Source organism: Siniperca chuatsi, linkage group LG14 (genome assembly GCF_020085105.1).
Source record: "Siniperca chuatsi isolate FFG_IHB_CAS linkage group LG14, ASM2008510v1, whole genome shotgun sequence".
Taxonomy (NCBI): domain Eukaryota; kingdom Metazoa; phylum Chordata; class Actinopteri; order Centrarchiformes; family Sinipercidae; genus Siniperca; species Siniperca chuatsi.
The window spans coordinates 24423765-24447351 of record NC_058055.1 but is presented as its reverse complement, the minus strand read 5'-3'; the positions used below and the strand labels follow the sequence as shown (position 1 = coordinate 24447351).

General features: G+C 41.1%; 1 protein-coding gene and 1 long non-coding RNA gene across 3 annotated transcripts in view; one reads left to right on the top strand and one right to left on the bottom strand.

Annotated features, from left to right (window-relative positions):
* Window positions 1–656: 656 nt before the first annotated feature.
* Window positions 657–23587, top strand: part of doc2b (double C2-like domains, beta) — a 131844-nt gene continuing 108913 nt past the window's right edge. Inside the window, exon 1 of one of the 2 annotated variants that reach the window (XM_044221449.1) lies at window positions 657–1445. In XM_044221449.1, coding sequence (XP_044077384.1) covers window positions 1091–1445 — 355 coding nt within the window. In that variant the 5' untranslated portion in view covers window positions 657–1090. The remainder of the gene's footprint in view (window positions 1446–23587) is intronic. The other variant, XM_044221450.1, reaches the window with a different exon arrangement.
* LOC122887848 overlaps window positions 5365–23587 on the bottom strand; it is a 95989-nt gene continuing 77766 nt past the window's right edge. The window contains exon 4 of the long non-coding RNA XR_006380621.1: window positions 5365–6654. This is a non-coding gene — a long non-coding RNA (uncharacterized LOC122887848). The remainder of the gene's footprint in view (window positions 6655–23587) is intronic.

Genomic DNA, 23587 nt, shown 5'->3' with positions numbered 1-23587 from the left:
GATGGTAAGTAATTAAGAAATGTATGATAACATCAGGGCACATAATTGGTACACGGGGAAGTGGAAATAGGTCTGTGCATTTAAATAGACAAGTGTGTATGGATGAAAGCATGAATGAAGGTATGTGTGTTAATAAGTGTACAAGGGGAGTGAAAAAAGCTAAATCAGGGTGTGAAGGCAGAAAAGAGGTAGCAGGCAGGGGCGGCATTAGCCATTTTGGGGCCAGAGGGGAGATTTTGCCTTGAGTGGCCCCCTCTACACCAAATGTTTTCTGACTTTTTTCTGAAAAGTGGGGGCCTTCTGGAAGCACTCAAAAATGCAAGGAAACTAAACTCAAATTGTCACTTTGTGTGTTTTCGTTTGAAAAGTGATTAGGTAAAAGCGTGAAAGACATTTTCAGTACAGAACAGCCTGGAGGTGAATCACAAACACAAAGCATCAATTCACGGCTCATTGTCCAGGTTATCATAGCACCAGAGGTACACACACACACACACACACACACACACCCACGCACTCAAGGACACATACATTCACACACACGCATGAGTCTGGCACGGCGCTGGATCTTACCTCCCACTGACAGATGGATGGGGTTAATATCATAATTAAGCACCTCGGCTGACGGTTCCTGTTTACCGCTCGGTTGCTAGGCAGTAACATCAGCTGATCCCTCCCTCCTTCCTCTCTAATCCCTTCCCTCTCCCTCACACTCCCTCACACAAACACCACTCTGCTCTCTCTCTCTCAGATAGGCAGCGCAGACGTGGGCAGAGTGTGGGGGTATAGGAAGAGGAGAGAGCGGGAGGGTAGGTAGTAGTGTGTGTGAAGCTATCAGACAGCATGGTCTGGGTCTAAGGACAGCACTGGAAGACGCAGCAGCAGCCTCCAGATCTCCATGTAGACCAGTGTGGTGACATCCACAGATCACCTGGACCTGTCCAACTATCAGCACCCACCCAGGACAACACCCACCTCTTCCAGAGAAGCAAGAGGAGGAGGACGAGGGGGGTGGGTCTGTTTATCTTCTTTTGTTTTTCTTTTCTCAGTTTTTTGGTTTTGGGAGTAGGCTCCGGGCTGGACCGCATGCATGACACAACGCAAAGGCGAGAAACCCACCATCAGCATCCAGGAGCACATGGCCATTGACGTGTGCCCTGGCCCCATCCAGCCCATCAAACAGATCTCTGACTATTTCCCCCGTTACCCGCGGGGCCTCCCCCCTGCTGTGCCCCACCAAGTGGGCCAAGCCGGGCCCCTGTGCTCTGCCCTCTCCACCTCCCTGGCCGCTGCCTCTGCCACCGCCGCTGCCACCGCCACTGGCGAAAGCGACCGCCCCAATGAGGATAAACCAGACCGGGCTTGTGCCGGAGCCTCCGCCTCCTTACAGGCCACCAAGAGGGACGAGGACCCCGACGTGGAGGGATACGACTCAGATGACTCCAGTGAGTGGTTTCCCTTCTTATCGTCACCATCTTGCTGTTTACCATGGTGTTTTCCAACATTTCTACGTGTGTGTCTATCCCTTTTAGTTCTTCCACTCCCTCTCCCTTTCTCTTATTACTGCATCTCCATTTTTGCCACCGGTTGCCAGGCATCCCTCCAGCCGTGTGGCTTTGTGGCTTTATCTGTCACCTTTTCTTCTCTCGGCTCCCCCGTCCATCTTTTTCAATCTCCAATCGCCTGGCATATGTGTATATGTGTGTGCATGCATGTTGTGTGTCCCTGTATGTGTGTTGCAGCTAACTCTTTCCCTCTCAGTCGACAGACAGCCAACTGTTGCTGCTGCAAAGAATACAGCTCCCCCCTCTTCCTCTGCTCTCCTCCAACTGAAAGGATGATGTGTGTGATTTTATTGAAGCAACTGATTGCTGATGTCTGTCAACTGGTGCATGTGTGCATTTTTCATATTATAGTCTACTGGGTGCTCTGTCTATACTGTCGATCAGTCTCACCGGGTTGAATGATTCACGGCTTCTTGGTGAAGCTTCAAATTAGTCGCAGTTTTGCGCTCAGCGGAGTCTGACTGCATCTGTAAGCTCATCCACATACTGTATTGGCCAGTGGCAAGACAGGCAAGTTCCAATTGAGTGAGCATATTGTTGGTCTGTCTGTCTGTTTTTGTGTGTTAGTTTCCAAAGCATAAAGACGTGTGTATGTGTGAGTCCATATCTGTCTCCATCACAGAGTGGAGGCTCCTTTGAGAAAGCCTTCGCTGAATGTCATTCCTTTAATCTATCAGCTTTGAGTGGATGAATAATAATGTAAATGAATAACATGCAGCATAGCTATAAAGCAATAAAAGTCACGGAGATAGAATTAGATTTCTGCATCCTGCAAAACCATTTTCGCTCCCAGTAAACATCTTCACAGATAGATGATACGACAGTCTGCACCAGTACTGAGAACTCGAGTGAATGTAGTGCCTAAATGAAAGCAAAATGCTGCTACCAGCATCATTTTTTACAGACCTTAGGATCTGTGATAAATCACCAAAACAGTGAAGGAGTCTCTGTTTTAGCATTTGGTTGCCTCTGAACTTGGCTCGGCTGCAGCTCACTCTGAATAACATGTTGCTCTCTTGGTGCACAAAAACAGACAACTGCTTCGCGGTGTGTTTGTATCAGACTCTAACAGCCCTTTCAAGAGGTTTGTCGCAAGTGTTCTCTGCACAAGAGACTTGTGATTGCAGGTTAATGTGTGACAGCAGTGCAGCTTCACTAAGAGATAATCCATGCAGAGCAGCATGCGGGGGTTTAGGCCATCTCTAATCCAGAACTGGACAGGAGGGGGGATGGTAGGGAGCAGAGGAGGCAGGTCGAGCCTGGCAGATGTTGCTCTATGACCTCCTCCAGGCAACCAGGATTTCACTCAGTGGGGAAAAAGAGATGGAGATGCATTCTCCTAATTTGCGAGAGCAGTCCTCCAGTAGTGAGACTGTACTTGACTGTAGCCAGATATGACTTTCTGAGGGTGTTTGTTTTTTGTTTTCAGCAATCACAACATGGTGTCTCGAAATGTCTTTGTTGGTGAAATGTTAAGTGTGTGGGAATTAATGTTATCAACTGCAAAGCCCCTCTCAGAATAATAGCATACTGCTAACTCTAAATCGTCAACCAGTTCTGTCCAGGGATTTGTAATGTGGCAAAAGTTAACTATTCCGTTTACACAACCAGCTAATATCCATATTTTATATTCTTTCAATTAACTAAGTTTGAGTATCTGTGAGCACACGCACATCTGGGTGGGACACACTGGAGTCATAAGGTGAGATAAAGTACAAGAAACCCCGAGCTGCTTTGTACTTGTTACTCCAATGTGCATCAAGGCATGCAGTAGATAGATTCAGTATTTCCTAGGGCAGCTGTGGCTCAGGAGGTAGAGTGGGGCGTCCATTAGTCACAGGGTTGGCAGTTCGATCCTCCTGTCCACATGTCAGTGTACCCCAAATTGTTACCGATGGTCAGGCCGGCTGCCTTGCATGGCAGCTCTGTGTATGAAAGGGTGAATGTGTGTGAATTGGTGAATGGGAGGCAAACTGTAAAGTGCTTTATCCGTGAAGGTAGGAAAGTGCTATATAAGTAGCGTCCATTTACCATTGCCTGCCATTATCATAGGGGCAAAACCCCAAAAGTGGATACAGAAAACACCACTTACTGAAATAGGTCTGATTGGGAGGAGTAAAGGGCTCAATATTCTCCAAAGTGTTTGTCAGATCCTCTAACAGTGTCTGAAACCCCCTATCCAACAGTGGAATCAGGTGGGGGGGGGGCTGCTTCTGCCAATTTTTGTAACTTTCCAAACCAGTCAATCCGACAGTCACGCCTGATTTACACAGTGATTGGTGAGGTGTGCGCAGGTGTAAAAGTAGGCAGGGTTTGAACTTCTCTCTCAAGCACTGTTTTAAAAAAAAAAACTTTTCATGTGTTTGCAACCAAGTGCAACACTATGAATGCCTTTAAGGAGAGACTTACCAAAAGTGTGCGCCATTGTCCCCATTTGTACAGTTCACCGTGCAGAGACTACAAAGACATGCCAAAGACACAGAGTTCTTGGAGAGAAATTGGGGAGGCAGTGGGATGCGATCAGGAGGATAACAGCAGGCTTGTCACCCCGCCTTCAAGTGTGGCCATTTCTGAACAGGTACAAACACTTTTACCTTTAGAGGTGGTCGGACGACACTTTGTACGGCCTGGAGTGAAGCATACTGAGGTCTTAAAGTTTATGTATGCGGCTTGAAAAGACAAATACATTACTATTTTAAAACACCTGGATAGAATACTTCTTGGTTGCGTTTACACTTGGCTTTTCTTGATAACAGAAGCTGCCCAATCTGCCCAACATGCATGAAGCAGCTAAACGTAAATGTGGTTGGCTATATGCAACAGGTGTTGGGGTGTTGTGGCATGAATACAATTACTGTAACTTTATCAAACTGGTCTTGGTGCAATTACTTACTTACTTGTTTTCAAGGTGTCAGTTGAGGATCAGTCATGCTGTGGGTTCATGCAAACGTCAAACCACAGCTCCTCTTCATCCTTCCTGCTAATAAGGCAATTAGACACAAACATCTGCCGGAGCATCATCTTAATGAACTTACAATCACCTGAAGAGTCATCAGTGATGCACGATAATTACAATGTCAACTTCCACTTCCCCTCCCCCCCAAAAAGGCCACACGAGGAAGGAGTGTCAAAGTAACTGTGGTAGCAATTAATTGTAAATAAAAAATATTGGATGAGTTATCCAAAGTCTGAGTCATCTGCATGCTCATCACCAGCCTCACCTACAGTGTTGATGTGTCTAATGAAGACAGGCACTAAAATAGATAAGTAAAAAATAAATAACAAGTGACTGTTTGGGTCTGATGCAACGTCCCAAATAATTCCAAGCTGCTGCAGTTGCCATGGGAGTTTGAAAGGAGAAACATAAGGCATATAAACAAAATAATACTGCAGCAGCACATGTCTGCTTTAAGGAACGGCATCATAGACCCAGTTATTCAGACCTGCTGTGCATTATATAGGAAAAACTACACCAAAGCACTTTCACACTGCAGGTGATATGCCTTGCATTCCTGGCTCAGGTTTTCGGTCATGTATTGTGGTAACATGACCAAACACAGAAAACAATACTTCATACTGGGGCGCTCCCTGCACAGCTGCAACGCAGTTTCATATTGGAAATAACTCAAACATCAACAGTAATCATTAGGTTTTGGTGTCACTGTTCCAAAATGCAATGCAGCCATAAGACACATTATGTTTTTGTGTCTGTATGTGTTTTTGATTAAGGAGAAAGACTCAGACTTTTTCTTCTCTAGTAAAATAAAGCTTCCATTGTTACTCTCCATCTACTACTCCATCTAAATCAGTTTAATATTGTGTTATTTGAAAATATTTTGGTGGTTATTCACTTTCTGACGTCAAGACCTTGTAAAGCAAACAAATGAAAGAACATTAATAAATATAATCAAAATGCAATGATACATAAGTCCTGGAATATGCAGCAAACATCACAGATTGATGTTGTGCAACACTGTGAAAGGATTTCTCCTTTAAGAACAACTGACCCATAATGTGCAGTGTTGAAAGACTTGCTGAAATCAAGGCTATTTGATAAAACCTCACTATAAAAGCCAGGAACACATCGTATCAGTTCTGCAGACATAACAGCTTCTACTGGACGGCAACAAGCTTATAAGAATAACAATACTGAAATAGATTTTATAACCACTTTCTCCTGTCTTATCAGCTTAGCTTGTGTATGTTTCCAACTTTATTTCATCTTGGAGGGCTAGTAAAGTTTTAACACACTTGTTGTGAGGCTGATCTGATAATTCTTGGCCTCATTCATATGAGTCACACACTGAGGTAAAGTAATTTCTCCCTCCTGGCGGAGCAGCGAGCAGCGGTGAGATGCGAATGAAAAAGCTGCTTCAGTTTGAATTTGTTTGACTGTCTTTCAAAAACTGCTTCAGAGACATAACTTCCACCCTGTTGCTGCATGAAATATTTGAGAAAGGAACTATCTTCTTCCTGTTGTTTGTGATTTAAAAGAGCCAGCACTGCCCCAAATTGGCTCTTCATGGTCCTGCGGGACTTGATCCAGTATCTGCATGCTTCCTCTGGGGGGGGGGGTCTCCCTTATGTACCAAATCACACAGGGACTTCTCAATCCTTGCTAGGAACCTGCTGGCTAATCTGCATAACAGCAGCATTTTCTTATTCATTGTGACTCAACCTTGATTTTAATTGAAACGGAAAAGTGCATCACCCACCAAGTGTCCCAGCTCCCCTGCGAAGGGGGGTAATGAAAACCAATTTGACATCCAGATCTCTGCCACATCAATTAATGGCTGTTTGTAGTAGGTGTATAGGGCCACATCCCTGCCGGGACCAGGAGAAATAGCCGGTGTGACCCACATGACAGAGCAGGCCCTTGTGTTTTTGAGAGATAAGCTTCGGAGCCTTATGTGTTGACAGGACTAGTGCAGGTTGGCTGGGGGGAAGAGTTGGTAATGTATGCACACACAGGTCTCCCCTGAGACGTCTGGCAGTAGTGCTGTCTCCTAAGCACAAGATGTGAGCTACAGTGTTTGCTTGTAGTTGTCAACCGGTGAGGAGAGATGCAGTCAGAGTGGGAGAGAAGTGTCTAAAACAAAGGAAAATGATCTGTCAGAAAAAATAAATAAAATCAACCAAACTATAGTTTATATTTAGTTGTTATTGAGGATAATGAGTAATTAATAGCAACATGTAACAGAATTTGCTGATAAAAAGGTATTTCCTGACCTTTGGGGGTTTGACTTAAATGAGACCAATGAAGATCGAGAAGAGTTTAGACACAATTATAACCACTGTTACAAAAGGTGGATCGTGTTAGAAGTCTGACATGTTGTCAAAAACAATCAAACTGAATCAACAATGGGGAACAATGATATATGACAGCCATATAGGGGATCGACTGGCATTTAACAAATTAATTGCAAAATATAACCCAGCAATTGATTTATTTCAAAGTTAAATTACTTTTTCATATGTCCGTATTTCTTTGTCTCATGTATTCAACACCAGCTATAAAGATAATAGCTCAGTGTTTTTCACTAATCTCCCATAAAATAAAATGTAATAAAGACAGATTAACCTATGCGATACTTAATGAGCAACTGCAATGACACAAGTCCATATACTAATTCATCGAAATATTTTGAAATATGGGTCAACTTCGACTCAGATTTATTTGACCTGTGCCATATGTATAATAAGACGGTGTAGTCCCTCATTCGTCCATATGTATAATAATTATACAATAAACTTTGTTTGTTTAGCACCTAGATATATATAGGTTGGACAAAAAAGGTGGGGAAGGCCATTACTGCAGATTAAGACAAGAGGAAATTAGTTTTTAAAATATCTGCAGAATCAGCCATGCTATGGTAAGCTGTGCCAGAGTGTGGGGCCACAACTGCAAAAGCTCTGTCACCTTTCATAGCCACAGGAAGGTGGAGAGCTGAGGGTGGTGCAGCACAACTCCACCTGCCTCCAGGTGCCTGAGGAAGGCTATATTTACATTGTTGCAAGATTTTTACACCACACCTCTTCCGATCCCTGTCACCCACAATATATATTTTTTAAAATGATCCCAAGTAACGCAAGCTACTTTATGGTTTCCCATAATATTTTGTACAGCGTCTCATAGTACTTTGTCTGTGTTGATCTGTTGTAGCAGGAAGACAGCCTCTCCATAATGAACAAAATACTCAAGTTCAAATTCAGTTTTCAACCAACAGCAGCAATTTAGTAGTGTGGCATCATAATGAGTAATGACTCTGTGCTATGCCAATATATTCACCCCGATTACTAAAGTCCATTTCAAGAGAGAAGCATCTCTTACTAAAGTAGTAGCAGTACAGCATTTCACAGGTTCAACGCTACATCATAGCTGGATGTGGCAAACTCAGCAGATTACATCTGACCACACCCCAACTGTGATAATGAATGAGGTCAGGTGTGCTTCAAACTGTAGAGGTTAGTGCAGCAGTGCTTTCTTCCATACAGGATTTACTGTGAAGTTGCTCTTTAAAAGTTCAGCAATGTACTCTGGGGCTCTCCCATGTAGTGCAGAATTGTAAAAGTAATCCTAAAACAAACTGGCAATCTGAGTAATGAGGCTAAAACTGACGGAATTTTCTTTCTAAGCCTGCAGAATTTTCTCTGTGGCCCAGTGAGAGCACCTAGCCACAAAAACCTGATGATGCCAGAAAAAGAAATAGCCAGCTGTCAGGTGCAAGAGAAGAATTTAATATCCCCCCATGCACCATCTTTTTAGTCAGAATATGAGGATTACTCACATAATGTTTGTCTTTTCTGAGACTTGCAGCACCAAATCAGAAGCTAAGTTATAACAACACAGACACCTAAATCATTCATGTGTCAACAGCAGATAACTGGTGCCAATACTCCATGCTAACACTTTACCATACTGTAGAGTGATAGAAGGCACTTACATTTTCCAAAGAGAAAACGTGCTGTTTTAGGTGAGAAACAATTCACCAAAGTAGCTGCTACTTAGCAAACAGTAAATGCTTTTGGTATCTGACCAATGGGATAATCTCCTAAAAACTCAATGTATTCTTTTAAAGGCAGAAGAGAAGGAAGTGTGTGTCGAACCATCTGTTGCCTCTCCCAGACCAAAAGCCATTTCCAGACCTTTGCAAAACAGGGGGCTGCATCAATCCACTTGAAAACATCCCCTGAGCCTAATAATGCTCAGTTCAATGTAAAGAGTGATTTCAGCACTGCCGTGCCCAGCACAGTAGAATCCTATTAAGAGTCTATCTGCAAGCTGTCATGAAGTAGTAATGACTCACTGTAGTGTCCCATGTTTTCCTGTGACTAACCCAGCACTAACAAAGCGGGCCAGATTGTCAGCCTGTTCACATTATGGGTTATTATTACTGGTGCTGTCTCTCAACAGGAGCCATCAAGTGTTTTAAGTTAGCAGCAGTTCTGCTTCATCAGATACAAACTCTGCCTCTGCCCTCCCTTCATCCCACTAAGCACATTATGTAATGATAATGCCAGCTATTACACAGATCCATTTGGTGCCTGGGGCTGTCATCAGTGGGGAGAAATTTTGTTTTGGCTTCGGTTTGTCACACTTTGCATGCACACATTGAGGGAGTGTGTTTAAATATTGCTGGTGATACATGGGCTCTTAAAAGCTTTAGTTTTTGAAATGTAAAATCCACCTGTTTTTATCAGTTTAAACTACAGAGTGTTTCCAAGAGGAGTGCTTCATCCCCCTGACTGAGAAGCCAAAGGCACACTCCTTGTGTCTGACCACTTCTCTGCCCACACCAAGTGATGAATCAAAACTTAACTAACTTAACCACAACTGCATTGAGTGGGCAATCTGTCCACAGAGAGCTGAGTTCACCAGTATTAGATTTAAAGCCTCTCGTCTCTTTGGTATCCTTTGGAGTGTGCTGTGTGCGGTTTAATGAGGCCACATTAAAAGCATATCTGGGTATGAAAGTTCAAAGCTTTCACATTGTTACAACTGACTGGCATTTGCAGTTCAGGTGATGATCATATTTACATGTAGATTAAGGAAAAAACATTTATTGTCCAGTAACTTGGTTCATTGACGGTTAGGTTAGGTTTGCTAAAACCACGTACTGTGAAAAACAGACATAGGTGTAACATATGTGATGTCATCCAAAGAAAGGGACATTTTCAAGTTTGGTTTTTGGTTAACCTCTCCCATGTTGGCAGGTGCTAGAGCCACAAAATTGCAAAATTCAGTCAAAGGGGAGGAAGTCTGGCTGGAGCTGAGGCTGGAGAAGGCCTGTTGCTGATTTTAAAAACCTGATTCATTTACTCTATGGCTGCGCCTTAGTCAGTTTCATTTCCAGCAAACAAGTTCTGATAAAACCCACTGTATTCTACTTGCTCGGCGCCAAACGTAGATAGATCAATTTAGTGACTAGCTGATGAAGAAAGTTGAACATATAGCTGCTAAAGAGCCAGATTTTTTTGTTGTTGTAGGAATTAGTGAAGACCAAGCCAGAGCTTAAAGGAGGGTGAATATACTTTCTTTCATCAGGTGGACGCAAACACAACTCCAAATGAATGCTAATGTTGCTGTGTCCGTGCTGGATGTGTAAATAGGCAACTGTTTGCTAACATGTTAGCCATAACATATGTCAACTTGTTTTAGAGTTCTTCTGCCAAAACTGGTTATTGCAGATATTAATGGGAAAATCATTGTTTTGTTGATTGATTGATTGATTAATTGTTGATTATTGTTGAAAACATAGACCTGTTTTACGGCTGTGTTTACAAATATTACTGATGTAAACAAACCTTGTCATCTACTGTATGTTAGTGCCTCTATTTGAAAACCCCATCAATCAATTGGGGAGTGATAGTAACCTTCAAGCTTGTGTTCTCAATTTTGGTGAAACGGTGACTCTTTTGGAATCACTGATAGTACCTTTAACTTTTTGTGGAGAAAAAGTTTTCACTTTGTATTTGGAGTAAGCCGTTGATACTTTTTGAATAGAACTCAATACAAACTGATTTTTTTTGGAGTTAATACCTAGTGGCCATTATAGGAACTGCAGCGTAAGGCTCTTGTGGTTGCTATATGGCATATCAGAATCAGAATCAGAAATACTTTATTGATCCCCCTAGGGAAACTCTTTGTTACAGTAGCTCGCCTTTATGTCAGTGCACACAGGAGAAAGTACTAGCAAACAATATGATACACTATAAAACACTATAAAAACAGGTCAGAAAATAAATTAAGTATCAGGTCGGTATAAGTATAATAACTAAGTGTCAAGTACCAAGTGGGTTTACCGGTTGATGATGATAGTACAGTATAATAATACAATGTAATAAAATAAGTAATAAGTAATAAGCGGAGGTGCATGTACTGTCAAGAGTAATAGAGGTATATAATATCAATAACAATAAATAAGAAAAACTAACATGGGAAAACTAATATTGCACGGGAGTAGTACACAGAATATTGCACAATTATTCAATTATGGCAGAGATGTAATGATCAATGTCCAGTTTAGTGACCTAGGGTCATACAGACTAACCCTTAGAGGGAGGAGTTAAAGAGTTTGATGGCCACAGGCAGGAATGACTTCCTGTGGCGCTCTGTGGTGCTTTTTGGTGGAATGAGTCTTCTGCTGAAGGTGCTCCTTTGCTTGACCAGCACGTCATGGAGTGGGTGGGAGACGCTGTCCAAGATGGCGTGTAGTTTGGCCAGCATCCTCCTCTCTGACACCACCGCCAGAGAGTCCAGCTCCACCCCCACAATGTCACTGGCCTTACGGATCAGTTTGTTGAGTCTGTTGGCGTCCGCTACCTCAAATTATATTTATAGTCCACATTGCTGTAAAGGTCTTAAAATTTGCAGAAAATGTATGATCACCCCATCTGCATGCAAACATCCACTGTAGTATCAACAGAACCGCATACTCTATTCATGTCTACTTTGGAATATACAGTATACAGTGCTTAAGTCAAAGACATTTTTTATCCAATAAAATCAATAGAACAAACTTTGTGTTCAAACAAGCTAGTGCTGGTGATCCTACCTGGTGGGAAATACTGTCTACTTCTTCTCTACTGCTTCCAACTGGAGCACTTAAGGTTAAAATAGACAGGAATCAATGATTCCTTGAATTTTCCCTGTGTATCCTGGAAGGCCTCCTGATTGGACAGCAGTGCTGAAGAACTTTTCAGACCACCACATGCAGCTAAAAGATTGTTTTTTTCTCTTCATTACAAAAAATACCGTATATTCGTAGTTAATTGGTAACCTAATCTGAAGATAAGTTTTCCAGTTGTTCTATCATTTGGTCTTTAATAATATCTAAAAATTAAAGTTGTGCTTGTAGGACTAGAGATGTATCTGTAATATATAAATAAATAAACTGCTGTGATTTTCTCAATGGACCAAAGGCTGAGCTCAGCTTTGATCGGAGGAGCCCAACACTTGTTTTTCTTACACGGCGAAATAAGCTTCCTTTCTTTCCTCCGAGTCCCTCTTGTTACTCCCTGAGAAGATGCCGAACTCATGTTTTTTCAGAGCTTCTGCATCCCACCTCAGCTGGATCGATAATAGATCTTTGCCCTGCTTCTTTGGTCTCTTGGACGCCACATCTTAGTTTTTCAGTCCTTCAGTTGCAGCTCCCGCAGGAGGGAAAACTCAATGAGTGCTACAATACAGCTCTGCTGTAGACAGACCACAGACCACAATGTCTGGCCTCAGAGTGGAGTGTTGGGCTGAAAGTGCAGATTGAGCCCACCTGGACTAATACCAGCCAGGCGGGCTGTGTAGGTGTATTGTATGTTTCCTTTATTGTCTGCTAAAGTGGATTTGATTTCCTTGGAGTGGGGGGTGTCTGTCTTGCCAGATGGTCTCCAGTCAACTGCAGTCTTGATTGATTGATAGATTATGTATGTAATCTCTAATCACATTGTGCTAAAGTTACAGAAAAATCACGTTTATTTTCATGGCAATTTAATATATTTTCATTTTAAGTAGGATGACGTCGAAGAGGAAAAGCCAAGGGGTCAGGGAAATCAAAAGGGTTTATCCCTTTGGGAGCATGAATGTGCTATAGTGTATGCCACACAATCTGCCTCTTAGAAACATTCAGTGACTGACCTTATAATGCTATACTACTAATTGGTGGAGTTACAAGTTTAGCTTCATGGAACTTGCAGGATAAATTCAGCAATTTATATTTCTGATTTCTTAGAGATTTATAACTGATTGCCATAACATTACCCTATGGTATATTTAAAGCCACTATGTGTACAATTTTGTGACCGTAGCATCTTTCAGATTATTCTGATGGCATGAGTTTTTATTTGAAGAAAAAGTAATAATGCCAGTGAAAATTAGTCAGTAAATGCGTTTCCATCCACCTGTTTTCATGTGCATTTTCAATTTGGGCATTAAAAAAATTGGAGTGTTAATGCCAGAAATTTAAAAAAAAGTCAGAATATTGAGGTGGAAAAGTTGATGTATCGTTGATGTATCGATAAAAGCAAAATGCGACAAAGTGCAATAAAAACAGACTCAATAAACAGACAAAATTAATCATGATACATGAAAAGTGTGACTTATTTGTCACTCAAGTTTCCAGCAGACGAAAACATCAGATCTGTGTGGAATGATGAGGAAACTGTCACAAATGAACTGTCAAATTATGCCATTTTTCCATTATGATTTCAACACGCTTTGATTTACATTTTCTTTTGCAGATTTTCTGGAAATTTTGTTAAAATTTGCTTTATATTTGGATGGAAACCTGACTTATGTGTTGCTATTAGATGCCTATTAGATTATAATATATCTTGTACACTAAGTGGATGTTTTGGCCTGAGGGTGGCTGAGAGAAAAGCTCCTTAAGTGTCCAGAATGGTGTTAATCCTCTGGGGAGCATGAATGTGCTCTTTAAATTTGTGCCCATCAGATTTTGATATTGATATATTTCTCCTGTACAAGTGCAAATGTTGCCCTTATTTTGGCACTAGAGGAAAAGTCAGAGGGGGTCACAAAAAAGATTAACAAACATCCTCTTGGTAGTATTAATTTCCACAGCAAATTTCATGGCAGTTGTCCAAATACCTTGGTCTGGACTAAAGTTTAGGATGGACTAACACTTATGCCCAGTAAGGTGCAAAATTACACAGTATTTTATAGGAAGTTAAAGGACTTTGATTTAAATTGAGAAAACATAACCTTTTAAAAAGTATTTTGAGTCACAGTGTATATTATGACATGAGAGATTTGGTAAAGTTAAATTAGACAATAAAAATCCCAAGAAGCTGTTCTGAATTTAACAGAGCAATATCCCTGCCTCACTTGAAAGATGAGGTGAAACCAATACCACAGCATTATAAATCAAGCACTTCTCTCAGTATCGTGTGGCATTTAATTGTCATATTCAGCATTAAAAGCATATTTAGTATGCATGCTGTGTCTCCAATAAAATTCATCAAAATATCATCACACAGAGGCTTACATAAAGATCCATGACTCTTCCGCTTCTGGCAGCCCCACAAAGTAGCAGTGCCTGAGTCATCTTTTTAGGGAGCCACAGGTCTGTAAAAACGCAGAAGGCCAAAAAAATTACATTTTCCCATCAAAGTCCACTTTCATCAATAAACGCAGGGGCGGTTTTGATGGTGTTACTTTACAGCCTCTAAACCTCCACTTTGGGTGAGGAGGGAAATGAAGAGGAGTTATAACTGTACCTCACATCACCGGAAAAAGGTTGGCGGACCAAACAATGCCTCTTTTAAGAACTTCACACTGTTTAAAAACCTTCACAAAAGTATAAGCTTATGTTATGATTCCTGCTCACAATTAGGGTGTCCAATATCTTAATTTTCATTTAAAATATAAAATGTAGCTTATTATCTTTGTAGTTTCACCTAAATGAAGGTAGGTGAGTAACTGTTCAGTTTATACAAAAGTATGTTTTTTAGATTTATTTCTTTAGCATTTACAGCACCCTTTAGGGTGTGTTAGTATGTGAGGGCCCCTACAAACATTGTCTTAATTGCTTTTGCATTTTCACATGCATACTGGGAAATAACTTGAGACAAGTTTTGGTGTACACTGTCCTTTGGTCACCAATGATAAATTCACACACTGATGAGTAGTCCAAAGAAAGCGCTGCTATCTAGTCTTACTTGGAAAAATCCATTCAAATCCCGCTAAGTGCATTCTTCTCAGCTTGCCGAGATTAAATATTTGACTATGGGACTCTATTAGTTCCAGCTGTTCTCTCTGCTGCTTCATATTCACACAGTCACTCATCTTGATTTATATTCTGTCTTGAACTGTTTCAGTGTGAGCATGAATAGAAGTCCATGACTAGCAGCTCCGTACCGCCACTTACTGTTCCCTTTGATTCACATAGACACTTTGAGGTGTCTGCAGCAGTGTTGCCCTTCTTCATGCACCCTAAGGTTTTAACGTGATAATGAAGCACAGCACTGTAAGCCCCTGTACTATTCTCCACCGCATTAGCAGGAGCAGTCAAATTGAGTGTACATCATAAGAACACATCAATAATCCTGTAAAATGTAAATCCCCAGCCTTGAGTGTAAACACAATCTTTATAGTAGATGTGCTGTTACACTGAGTGAACGTTTGATGGAACACAGTGTTTGGTGTGGGGGTGCTCCACAAAAACATCACACTTACACTGTACATCCACGTTTATCTGCCAATAATAGCACTATTACTGACAGCAACAACCTATGAGCATGATAAAGGCCCACAATCCCAAGGCCCCAAGTCGTCATTCTTCCCTGTTTCTGATCACAGTGCAATAATTTAGTTGCCATTTTTGATAGCTTCAATCATTTCCAGCTACCTCAGGGCATTTTACTGTAAAAGGCCACCACAGGACCTCCCTCCCTTATTGTTCTCCAGCCAAGTGAGTTGGTAATTCCAAGCACAGTCAACATGGGATCAGCTGTGTTTGAACAGAAATGCAGTGAAAGAACAAAGTGGGTTTCATCAGACAATCAGGCTTCTCAGAGGACCATCCACCCTGACCTTCAATGTCTGTGCAGTATAACGTCTCACTCCCACGATTGGAATTTTTTTTGCCAGTGAATGTAATCCAGGCAGCAATTGGGTTTTCTCCAAAACGTACCTGGCAAAGCAAATTAGTAAATAATAAACATATTTTTTAGGAGACAGGTTTCCCTGTAGTATCTTTAAATTATCAAGGACACTCTCTTGTCTGTTATCCTAGCAGTGGTGGAAGAAGTACTTAGATCCTTAACTTAAATCTGCAATAACTGATTTTTTTTTTTGCAATAACCGCTTTAAGTAAAACTCCCAATACATGAATGTAGAAATACTCCTTTATAAGTCCTGTATTCAAAATCTTACTTAAGAAAAATACATAAGTATTATTAGCAAAATGCACTTAAAGCAAAGGTAAAAGATTGTTAATACTAATGTATCTGTGTGTAATTAGAATTGTACTGTTGTAGCTGGTTGAAGTGGAGATAGTTTGAACTACTCATATACTGGACTCTCTGGCAGTGGTGTCAGAGAGGAGGATGCTGGCCAAACTACATGCCATCTTGGACAGTGTCTCCCACCCGCTCCATGACGTGCTGGTCAAGCAAAGGAGCACCTTCAGCGGAAGACTCATCCCACCAAAAAGCACCACAGAGCGCCACAGGAAGTCATTCCTGCCTGTGGCCATCAAACTATTTAACTCCTCCCTCTAAGGGTTAGTCTGTTTGACCCTAGGTCACTAAACTGGACATTGAGCATTACATCTCCGCCATGATTAATAAATTGTGCAATATTCTGTGTAATACCTCCGTGCAATATTAGTTTTCCCTTGTTAGTTTTTTTTCTTATTTATTGCTACTGAAACTATATACCTCAACTACTCTTCGACAGTACATGCACCTCCGCTTATTAATATTATTTATTACATAAGGAGTTACATTGTATTTTAAACTGTACTTTCATCACCAACCAGTAAACCCACTTGGTACTTGACACTTAGTTTATCTTATACTTATACCGACAGGATACTTAATTTATTTCTGACCTGTTTTATAGTGTTTATTTTTTCTAGTACTTTCTCCTGTGTGCACTGACGTAAAGGCAAGCTACTGTAACAAAGAGTTTCCCTACGGGGATCAATAAAGTATTTCTGATTCTGATTCTGATACTGTTAAGTAGTTTAGTCCAGTGGTTCCCAACCTAAGGGTCACAAGATAAATCTCAGGGGTTGTAAGATAATTAATGCAGTAGGAAAGAAAAAAAACAAAGGCCAAACACAAATTTGTATTAATATTTTGTACTTTCATCTGCTTTTTTGTGAAATATGGAATAATGTTATCTCTTTTAGCCCCAAACAACTAATAGACATCTGAAACGTGACAACAGGCCCCAACTAGACACTGTTTTGCTGTAAATAGGTTAGGAGCCAGTGGGTTTATCTTTAACAATGTGTTATATTTTATAAGCTTGTCATATGTTTTTAATGTAAGATCTTAGTTTGAAAAGTAACTACAGCTGTCAAATAAATGTAGGGGAGTGAAAAGTACAATATTTCCCTCTGAAATGTAAGTAAGTACAGCACTTGAGTAGATGTACTTTCCACCTCTACTTAAAAGGAAACGTTAACATCTAGAGTGGGAAAAAAGACGGTAGCTCTTCGCTCGTCTCCACTCGATTAGCATTTGTTCTCATCCCACCGGGTAGAAAAATGTATCTTACTGAAGAGAGCAGCAGAACAAAAATCCCACACAGTGCTCCAAACATTAATTCAGAAGGCAGCATCATCGCAACATTTCCAAGAACTGATGTTGTGAATTTCAAAGGTTTGACTCCCTGCAGGTTCTTATCTTTCTGTGTGTTCTGACTCATGATGTCTGCAAGTCTCTTAGTTTCTTCTGAATTGTTTGTTAGTCTTAAAACTACAAAACTAACAAACAAAGCTAAGTAAGCACAAAGTTTTTCATCCTGTCTTCAGCGAGTAGTTTTACCTCATAGCAATTATTGACCGTGAGAGCTTCGAAAACCCTCAGTGTTCAGTGATGACTAGTTTTTTCCATGGAGAGTGGGTTGACTGATCTTGGATGTCTGTGTGGCTAAAAGTAAAAATAACTTTCAGCCAAAGAAATATCACTTTTCACAGCAATTTTTAAATATCAAGAGTCCTAATCGCCTACCAGAAGAGTATTTACAGAAGAAAGGAAATGGGAATACTGCCTCACATTCTGTAGGCGGGGAAACTGACAGAAAGATAAAAATACATACAGTATATGAGTACAAAATATGTCAAACAGGATGGAAAACACTTGGCCACAGCTTTTTGTTATGAATCGGTAGTTGCAGCTCAATTACTATACCAATATTGTTGCACAAACTCCCATTTTCTCTTATGTAAACCGCTTCAAGTAGGATTAGAGAATTGTGTAATATGTCATATGTTTTAAATTGAAACAGCCAAAGGATTTCTTTTTCTGAGTCCAGCTCTTTAAAGCTCTGCCATTAGTGAATGAAATCTGCACATATGGTACAGGGCAGGTTACTGCGAAACAGCTTCATCAGCAGAAATCACAAAATTATGTATCAAGCTTAATGTCTAACCACATGACATTAATGACATCTGAAATTACATTAAAATGAACAAACCCCACAGATGTTAGATGCAGACCTCCAAGCTTTCAGCAGACATTTAATTGTATAACTGAGTAGAGAAATTTAGTTATTTCATCTCCTAATGTACCCATCCAGCGCTCTCAAAGTCAGACCCTCATTACGGTGAGGTTCAGCTCTCCTTTAAGTGTGGAGAAGATGAAGACCACTTGGTCCCATCGGTGATAACATGCAGTGGCCCGAGGAACAACACATAACTTGTGCATGCAACCCATACAAACCAGCCGATTTTGCTTTCAAAGTGATGGTTTGATCCAGTGTGCTCTGACGCAGGGGAAGCAGTCGATATCAAGAACATAAAGTGTGATAAATAGAGTGCTGCTTGAGTGTTTGAATCCTCCATGAGTTCCCCTCAAATTAAAGTACTGAATCAATCCTGCGCTGACCAAATGTGTCTTCATTTGCTAACAGATACATAACCAACAGTCCCTAAGAACTATGGTATCCTTGCTAGAGTATGTCTATAATATGCCTGTAGTTCTTTCCTTTGTTGGCCATTGCATTGTATCTATTCCCAAGTCAAGTCCCAAATTCCCTACAAAAGTCCTGACCAAGCTGACCTGCTTTGTAGCATAGCTTTGTTGTGAAGCATCATTTTACCATCCCTCATCAAGGTCAACCCTCCCCCCTGCGCACCTGTAGAGATTGTGGTTTCTCTGAAAAGCTCCATTTGTATAGATATGAGTGCAGTATGATCGGATCCTGCTGGCTGTAATAAATCGGCAACACCTTGGTAAGCTGCCCCTTGATCCCTTCAGCGGTGCATTTACACCAAACACCACATAAAAGGCCCAAAGGCTAAACATCTGAACATCTGAGCTGAACATCTACAGTTAACTGTGCAGCTAGCAGTTACTTTAGCAACAAGTAAAGCTAGCTGTCCATCAGGAAACTCTCGGAGGACATCAGACAGCATGTTTCATGTGTACTCCATCCACGAGAATCCATTTTTCCTGTTGTTGTTGTGACTTCTTGTTGTTGTTTCGCACTTTACTTCCGCTTACGCAGAGGATGTCAGTTGAGTAGGCAGTCCTTCAGTGTGGCCCAGGACACATTTGTGTACACACTGCTAAAAGAATGTGGCTATATGCGGCCCAGACCACCGACGAATGTGGTCTGAGTAATTGGATCTCAATGCGTCTTGGGTGCATTCATACCTATACTTAGAGCTGTACACTTATGATTGGACCACCCATGACGCATGCCAGGCGTAAACAGGGCCTAAGGGCCTAGATACTACCAGTGGGTGCTAAAGTCCCCCCACTCCTACTACTACCGTTACTAGTAGTAAGCTAGAAGTCTACAGTGTTGATTTACATTCTCCCTACCCTGCCACTCATTCACATCCACTCACTCTCCATTGACTTTGCTGCATCTGCTGAAGCCTCGCTAAGCTAGCAGTTCAAACAGCTCCCAACCACCATCTTTGCCATCACTGGGAGGTGGAAAGTGGGAGACTCAGGGAGACTGCAGTCACATGCTTTCAATGTCTGCCAGTAAAAACAATACGCTTTGGGTCGCGCAATTGAAACAGGAGCCATTAGCGGCCGGTACAGATGTTAAAACGAGAGTTACATAAGTAACTACGATTCTATGAATTCTTCATTACTTCCAGATGAATTATCTGGGCATTAACACAGCTGAGTGCGGCTGAAACACTTTGCTGCAGAAAGTCAATTTTTTATGGACGGAGAGGACTTACACCTGACACTGCTGACCAGTGATTGTAAAACTAAAGGTATACAAGTAAACAGATTATGATTTTAATTAAGTCAAATTAAGTTAAATTAAACCCTTATAAATATACAGAGCAAGGTCCTTGCTAGTTAATTGAAATTGATGTGTGATGTTTCGACAGACATGTTTACTATTATTTGTTGTTCTCCAGCATCCTGGGTGCCTTTTTCTGCCGGTAAAGCATATTATAGAAAATGGCACTCTAATAGTCAGTTCAAAGAATCAGTCTGCTTTGCAGCATAGCTTTGTTGTGAAACACCATTTTACCATCCCTCATCAAGGTCAACCCTTCCCCCCTGCACTCCCACCGTAGAGATTGCGGTTTCTCTGAAAAGCTCCATTTGTATAGATCTGAGTGCAGTTTGATCGGATCCTGCTGGCTCTAATGAGTCGGCAACACCTTGGTAAGCTGCCCCTTGATCCCTCCAGAGATGCATTTACACCAAACACCATATAAGGTCCAAAAGTAGCACAATGGTGCCATGCTGCTGTTTAACTGAGGTTTCAGGGCCTCTCAGGGTCCTGTTCAGGCTTCCAGTTTCACTTTCATTCATGCTGGATCAGGCATGTTCCGTTTTATTGAATTAGTACAGGAAAATGTTGAACATTATTGTTCATGTCCAGTGTGTCACCACACATAAGTTATGGGGAAACAAAGTGTGACAGTGCACAGTCAATACAGTGTACTGTCTGCATAAACTGATAGTGCTGTGCAATAGATGACAGAAAGATACACAACACAGGGTGCATGTCTGCATTTTTCACTGTTTTCTGTGTTTTAAGGGCAGCTGGCGAAAGCCAGAATGGAGACATGAAATGATTTCTTGGGTCTGTCTGAAGATGGATTGTTTATACACTGTGTTCTCTGGCCTGCCCCCATGACCTTTATGGTTTCTCTGACACAGGAATTTAAGGACTGGGTAAAAGTCCTCTGGTATTCCAGTCAGTCAGCCTATTCAAGGTGCAACCAAACCTGATAATAGAGCCACCTCACTATGGGAGGCTCAGGTACAAGTACGGTTAAAGGCTGAGTAAAGCCACCTACAGGCTGTATGACATTTAAAATCAAAGCAAACTCACCCGGCAGCAGCACACCAGGGCTCCTCTTTGTTTGATAAATGTTAGATTGATTGCCTGGAAAAGTAAGTAGTTTTATTCCATTTTAATGCATATTCAATGAAGGTCCATGTTGACTTCGCTTGTTGAGATTTTTCTTTTTTTCTTAATATTGAAGATTCAATTTTATACTTATTAAATTCAGATATCATTCCTTTTATTTGTTAAATATGCCAGTTCAGTGTTCCAGATTGGGTTTAATTTGTAAATTAGGTAAAATGGAAATAGTTAATACATTAATATTAATATTGTTGTTTTTCCAATAGACAACCAAACTGAGACTAGACTTGAACAATGCTATAATATCATCTCTTCCAGCTAAAGAGGAACTCCATGCAAAAAATGTTTGCACTGTACACATAATCACACAGATTCCTGTTGGCATATACTGTTAATACGGGTGATTTTTCAAACAAAACCCATATTGTGTAAGCCAAAAAAAAAGCATTTCTTGCTCAAAATTAGCTTGTATGTGTCTGCTTGGATTTGAAAGTTCAGTTCAGCCGAATTCTCTCGCTCCTCCCTAACGTGATGAAATAGGTAAGACTCTAAGGTCTATTTCATACGTTGACCCCCCTGACTGTGGTAGCAGCTGCTGTGCCAAGTATAAAAAGCAGAACACTGGCTAACTGTAGCTCCACTGCAGGTTGTGCTAGCATTAGCAAGCCTGATAAGCACCAATAAAGAAATCAGTGTCGCACATGAACGAGATTTGTTCCTCTTTAGTGGAAGTAAACACAACACATGGGTCTGCCGATAACTGTGCTTAACAAGATATATAGGGCTGTTGAACAGTAATGTTAACTGTGACAAACAGCAGGGCTACAGGTATGTACTGGCACTCCCCCACAGACACACACACCAGAGAACCTCTCGTAGGTGAGCTGCTAGCCGAGCTACAACACAGGTGCCCACACAGTGACTTTCTCAAAGACACATAAATGTGCTTCTGGTGACTGTCAAAGCTCCGCTGGACAGCATGTCTTTCCAGCAGAGACACAGAGAGTCTGACAGCAGCTTCTCATGACTGTTAGCTCTGACTACCAGCTCTAGGTTGCTGTCCATGCTACTGAGCATTAGTCAGTCAGTCTTGAGGCCACGCCTCCTAAAGCCGTTGCTCCCCCACTCCTCTTGCATTTTATAAATACGCTGGGAGGGAGAGTTCTTGCAGAATTTGAGGGCGTAGTTACCCTTAACTGTCAGCTGAATTGATCCTTCTCATCCTGATAATGCCTGACCAGCATATAATCCCTGAATGGTACAGATGGCTACCACAGCGCTTACATACTTGTATTTTCCTCTTTGATATCTACTTATCAGGTGCATGTTGCTTAAAATAGCTGAATGTGATGCAGAAATTGTCAAAAGCCTAAACTCCCTAAGTGAATAATATTTACAACATGATGCAGTTTTGCAATGCTGCTGCTCCTTTTTGTCATACAAAAGACACATGTTAGAGATTCATATGTCGGTGTCGGCTGCAGCATTTATCCTAAAGGAATTCACTAACTTGCTTGTACAGGTGTGTTGTAGCGTTCAGTGCTGATTCCACCCCTTGAAACTCTTACATTGCATACGTAACAGGCAGCTGCAGTGGCCACATTGCATTTACATTCATTTACATGATTTGACAAAATAATCTTAACTCAAGGTCCATTTACTGACTTTTTTGAGCTTTCAACTGCATCTCACATGGCTTCATCATGGCTGCATTTGTAGCCAAATGTAGCTCTGTATAACCATTTTGATCTCAAACTGAACAGTGTTTTTGGCTAGTTTCAGGTCAGTACCGAACAATACAGATCTAGTATTGAATCGGCACATCCCTAACAGTCAAGAAATATTCTAGTACGCATTTCAAATATACAATATATCTAAACTCATGTTGTTTCTATTGAAGAGAAGTCAGAAATACAGATCAGCTGTTGACAGACACTTATTGTAACATTCAAATGCAACACAAAGAACTTTAAAAACCTTACTGTCTGTAAATAGCCTTAGTATCCCACCCTATGTTTGTCGCCATTAAGCAGCTAAAACTATAGAATTACCACACAAATTGTCCAGACTCCACATTTTTCCAGAAAGGAAAAATCTAAATGCGGTCAGAATGATTATGGCAGCTCCAGCTGCTCTGAGGCTCAATCTGGAGGCAACAGATTTGAATCGTAGACGCCCACACAGGATAAGATAACGTGTGCTGACCGTCCATGTTGGCCTGCCTTATTCATGCTGTTGAAAATCAATTATTTGGGCAAAACTGTAGTTAGAATTAGCGCTGATATTGTGCAGTGTGTTTCTTGGCCAGACAGACATCAAGCATGGACAGAGAGTCTGTATCCAATAAGAGATTTGCGGACTTGGGGGCAACTACATTTGGACTAATAACTTCAATTTTAACTGTGCCACAAAATATATAATATAATATTTTTGCTAAATTGAACTGATGTTAAATGGTATCACTTTCTCATAAGGTAGCCTTTAT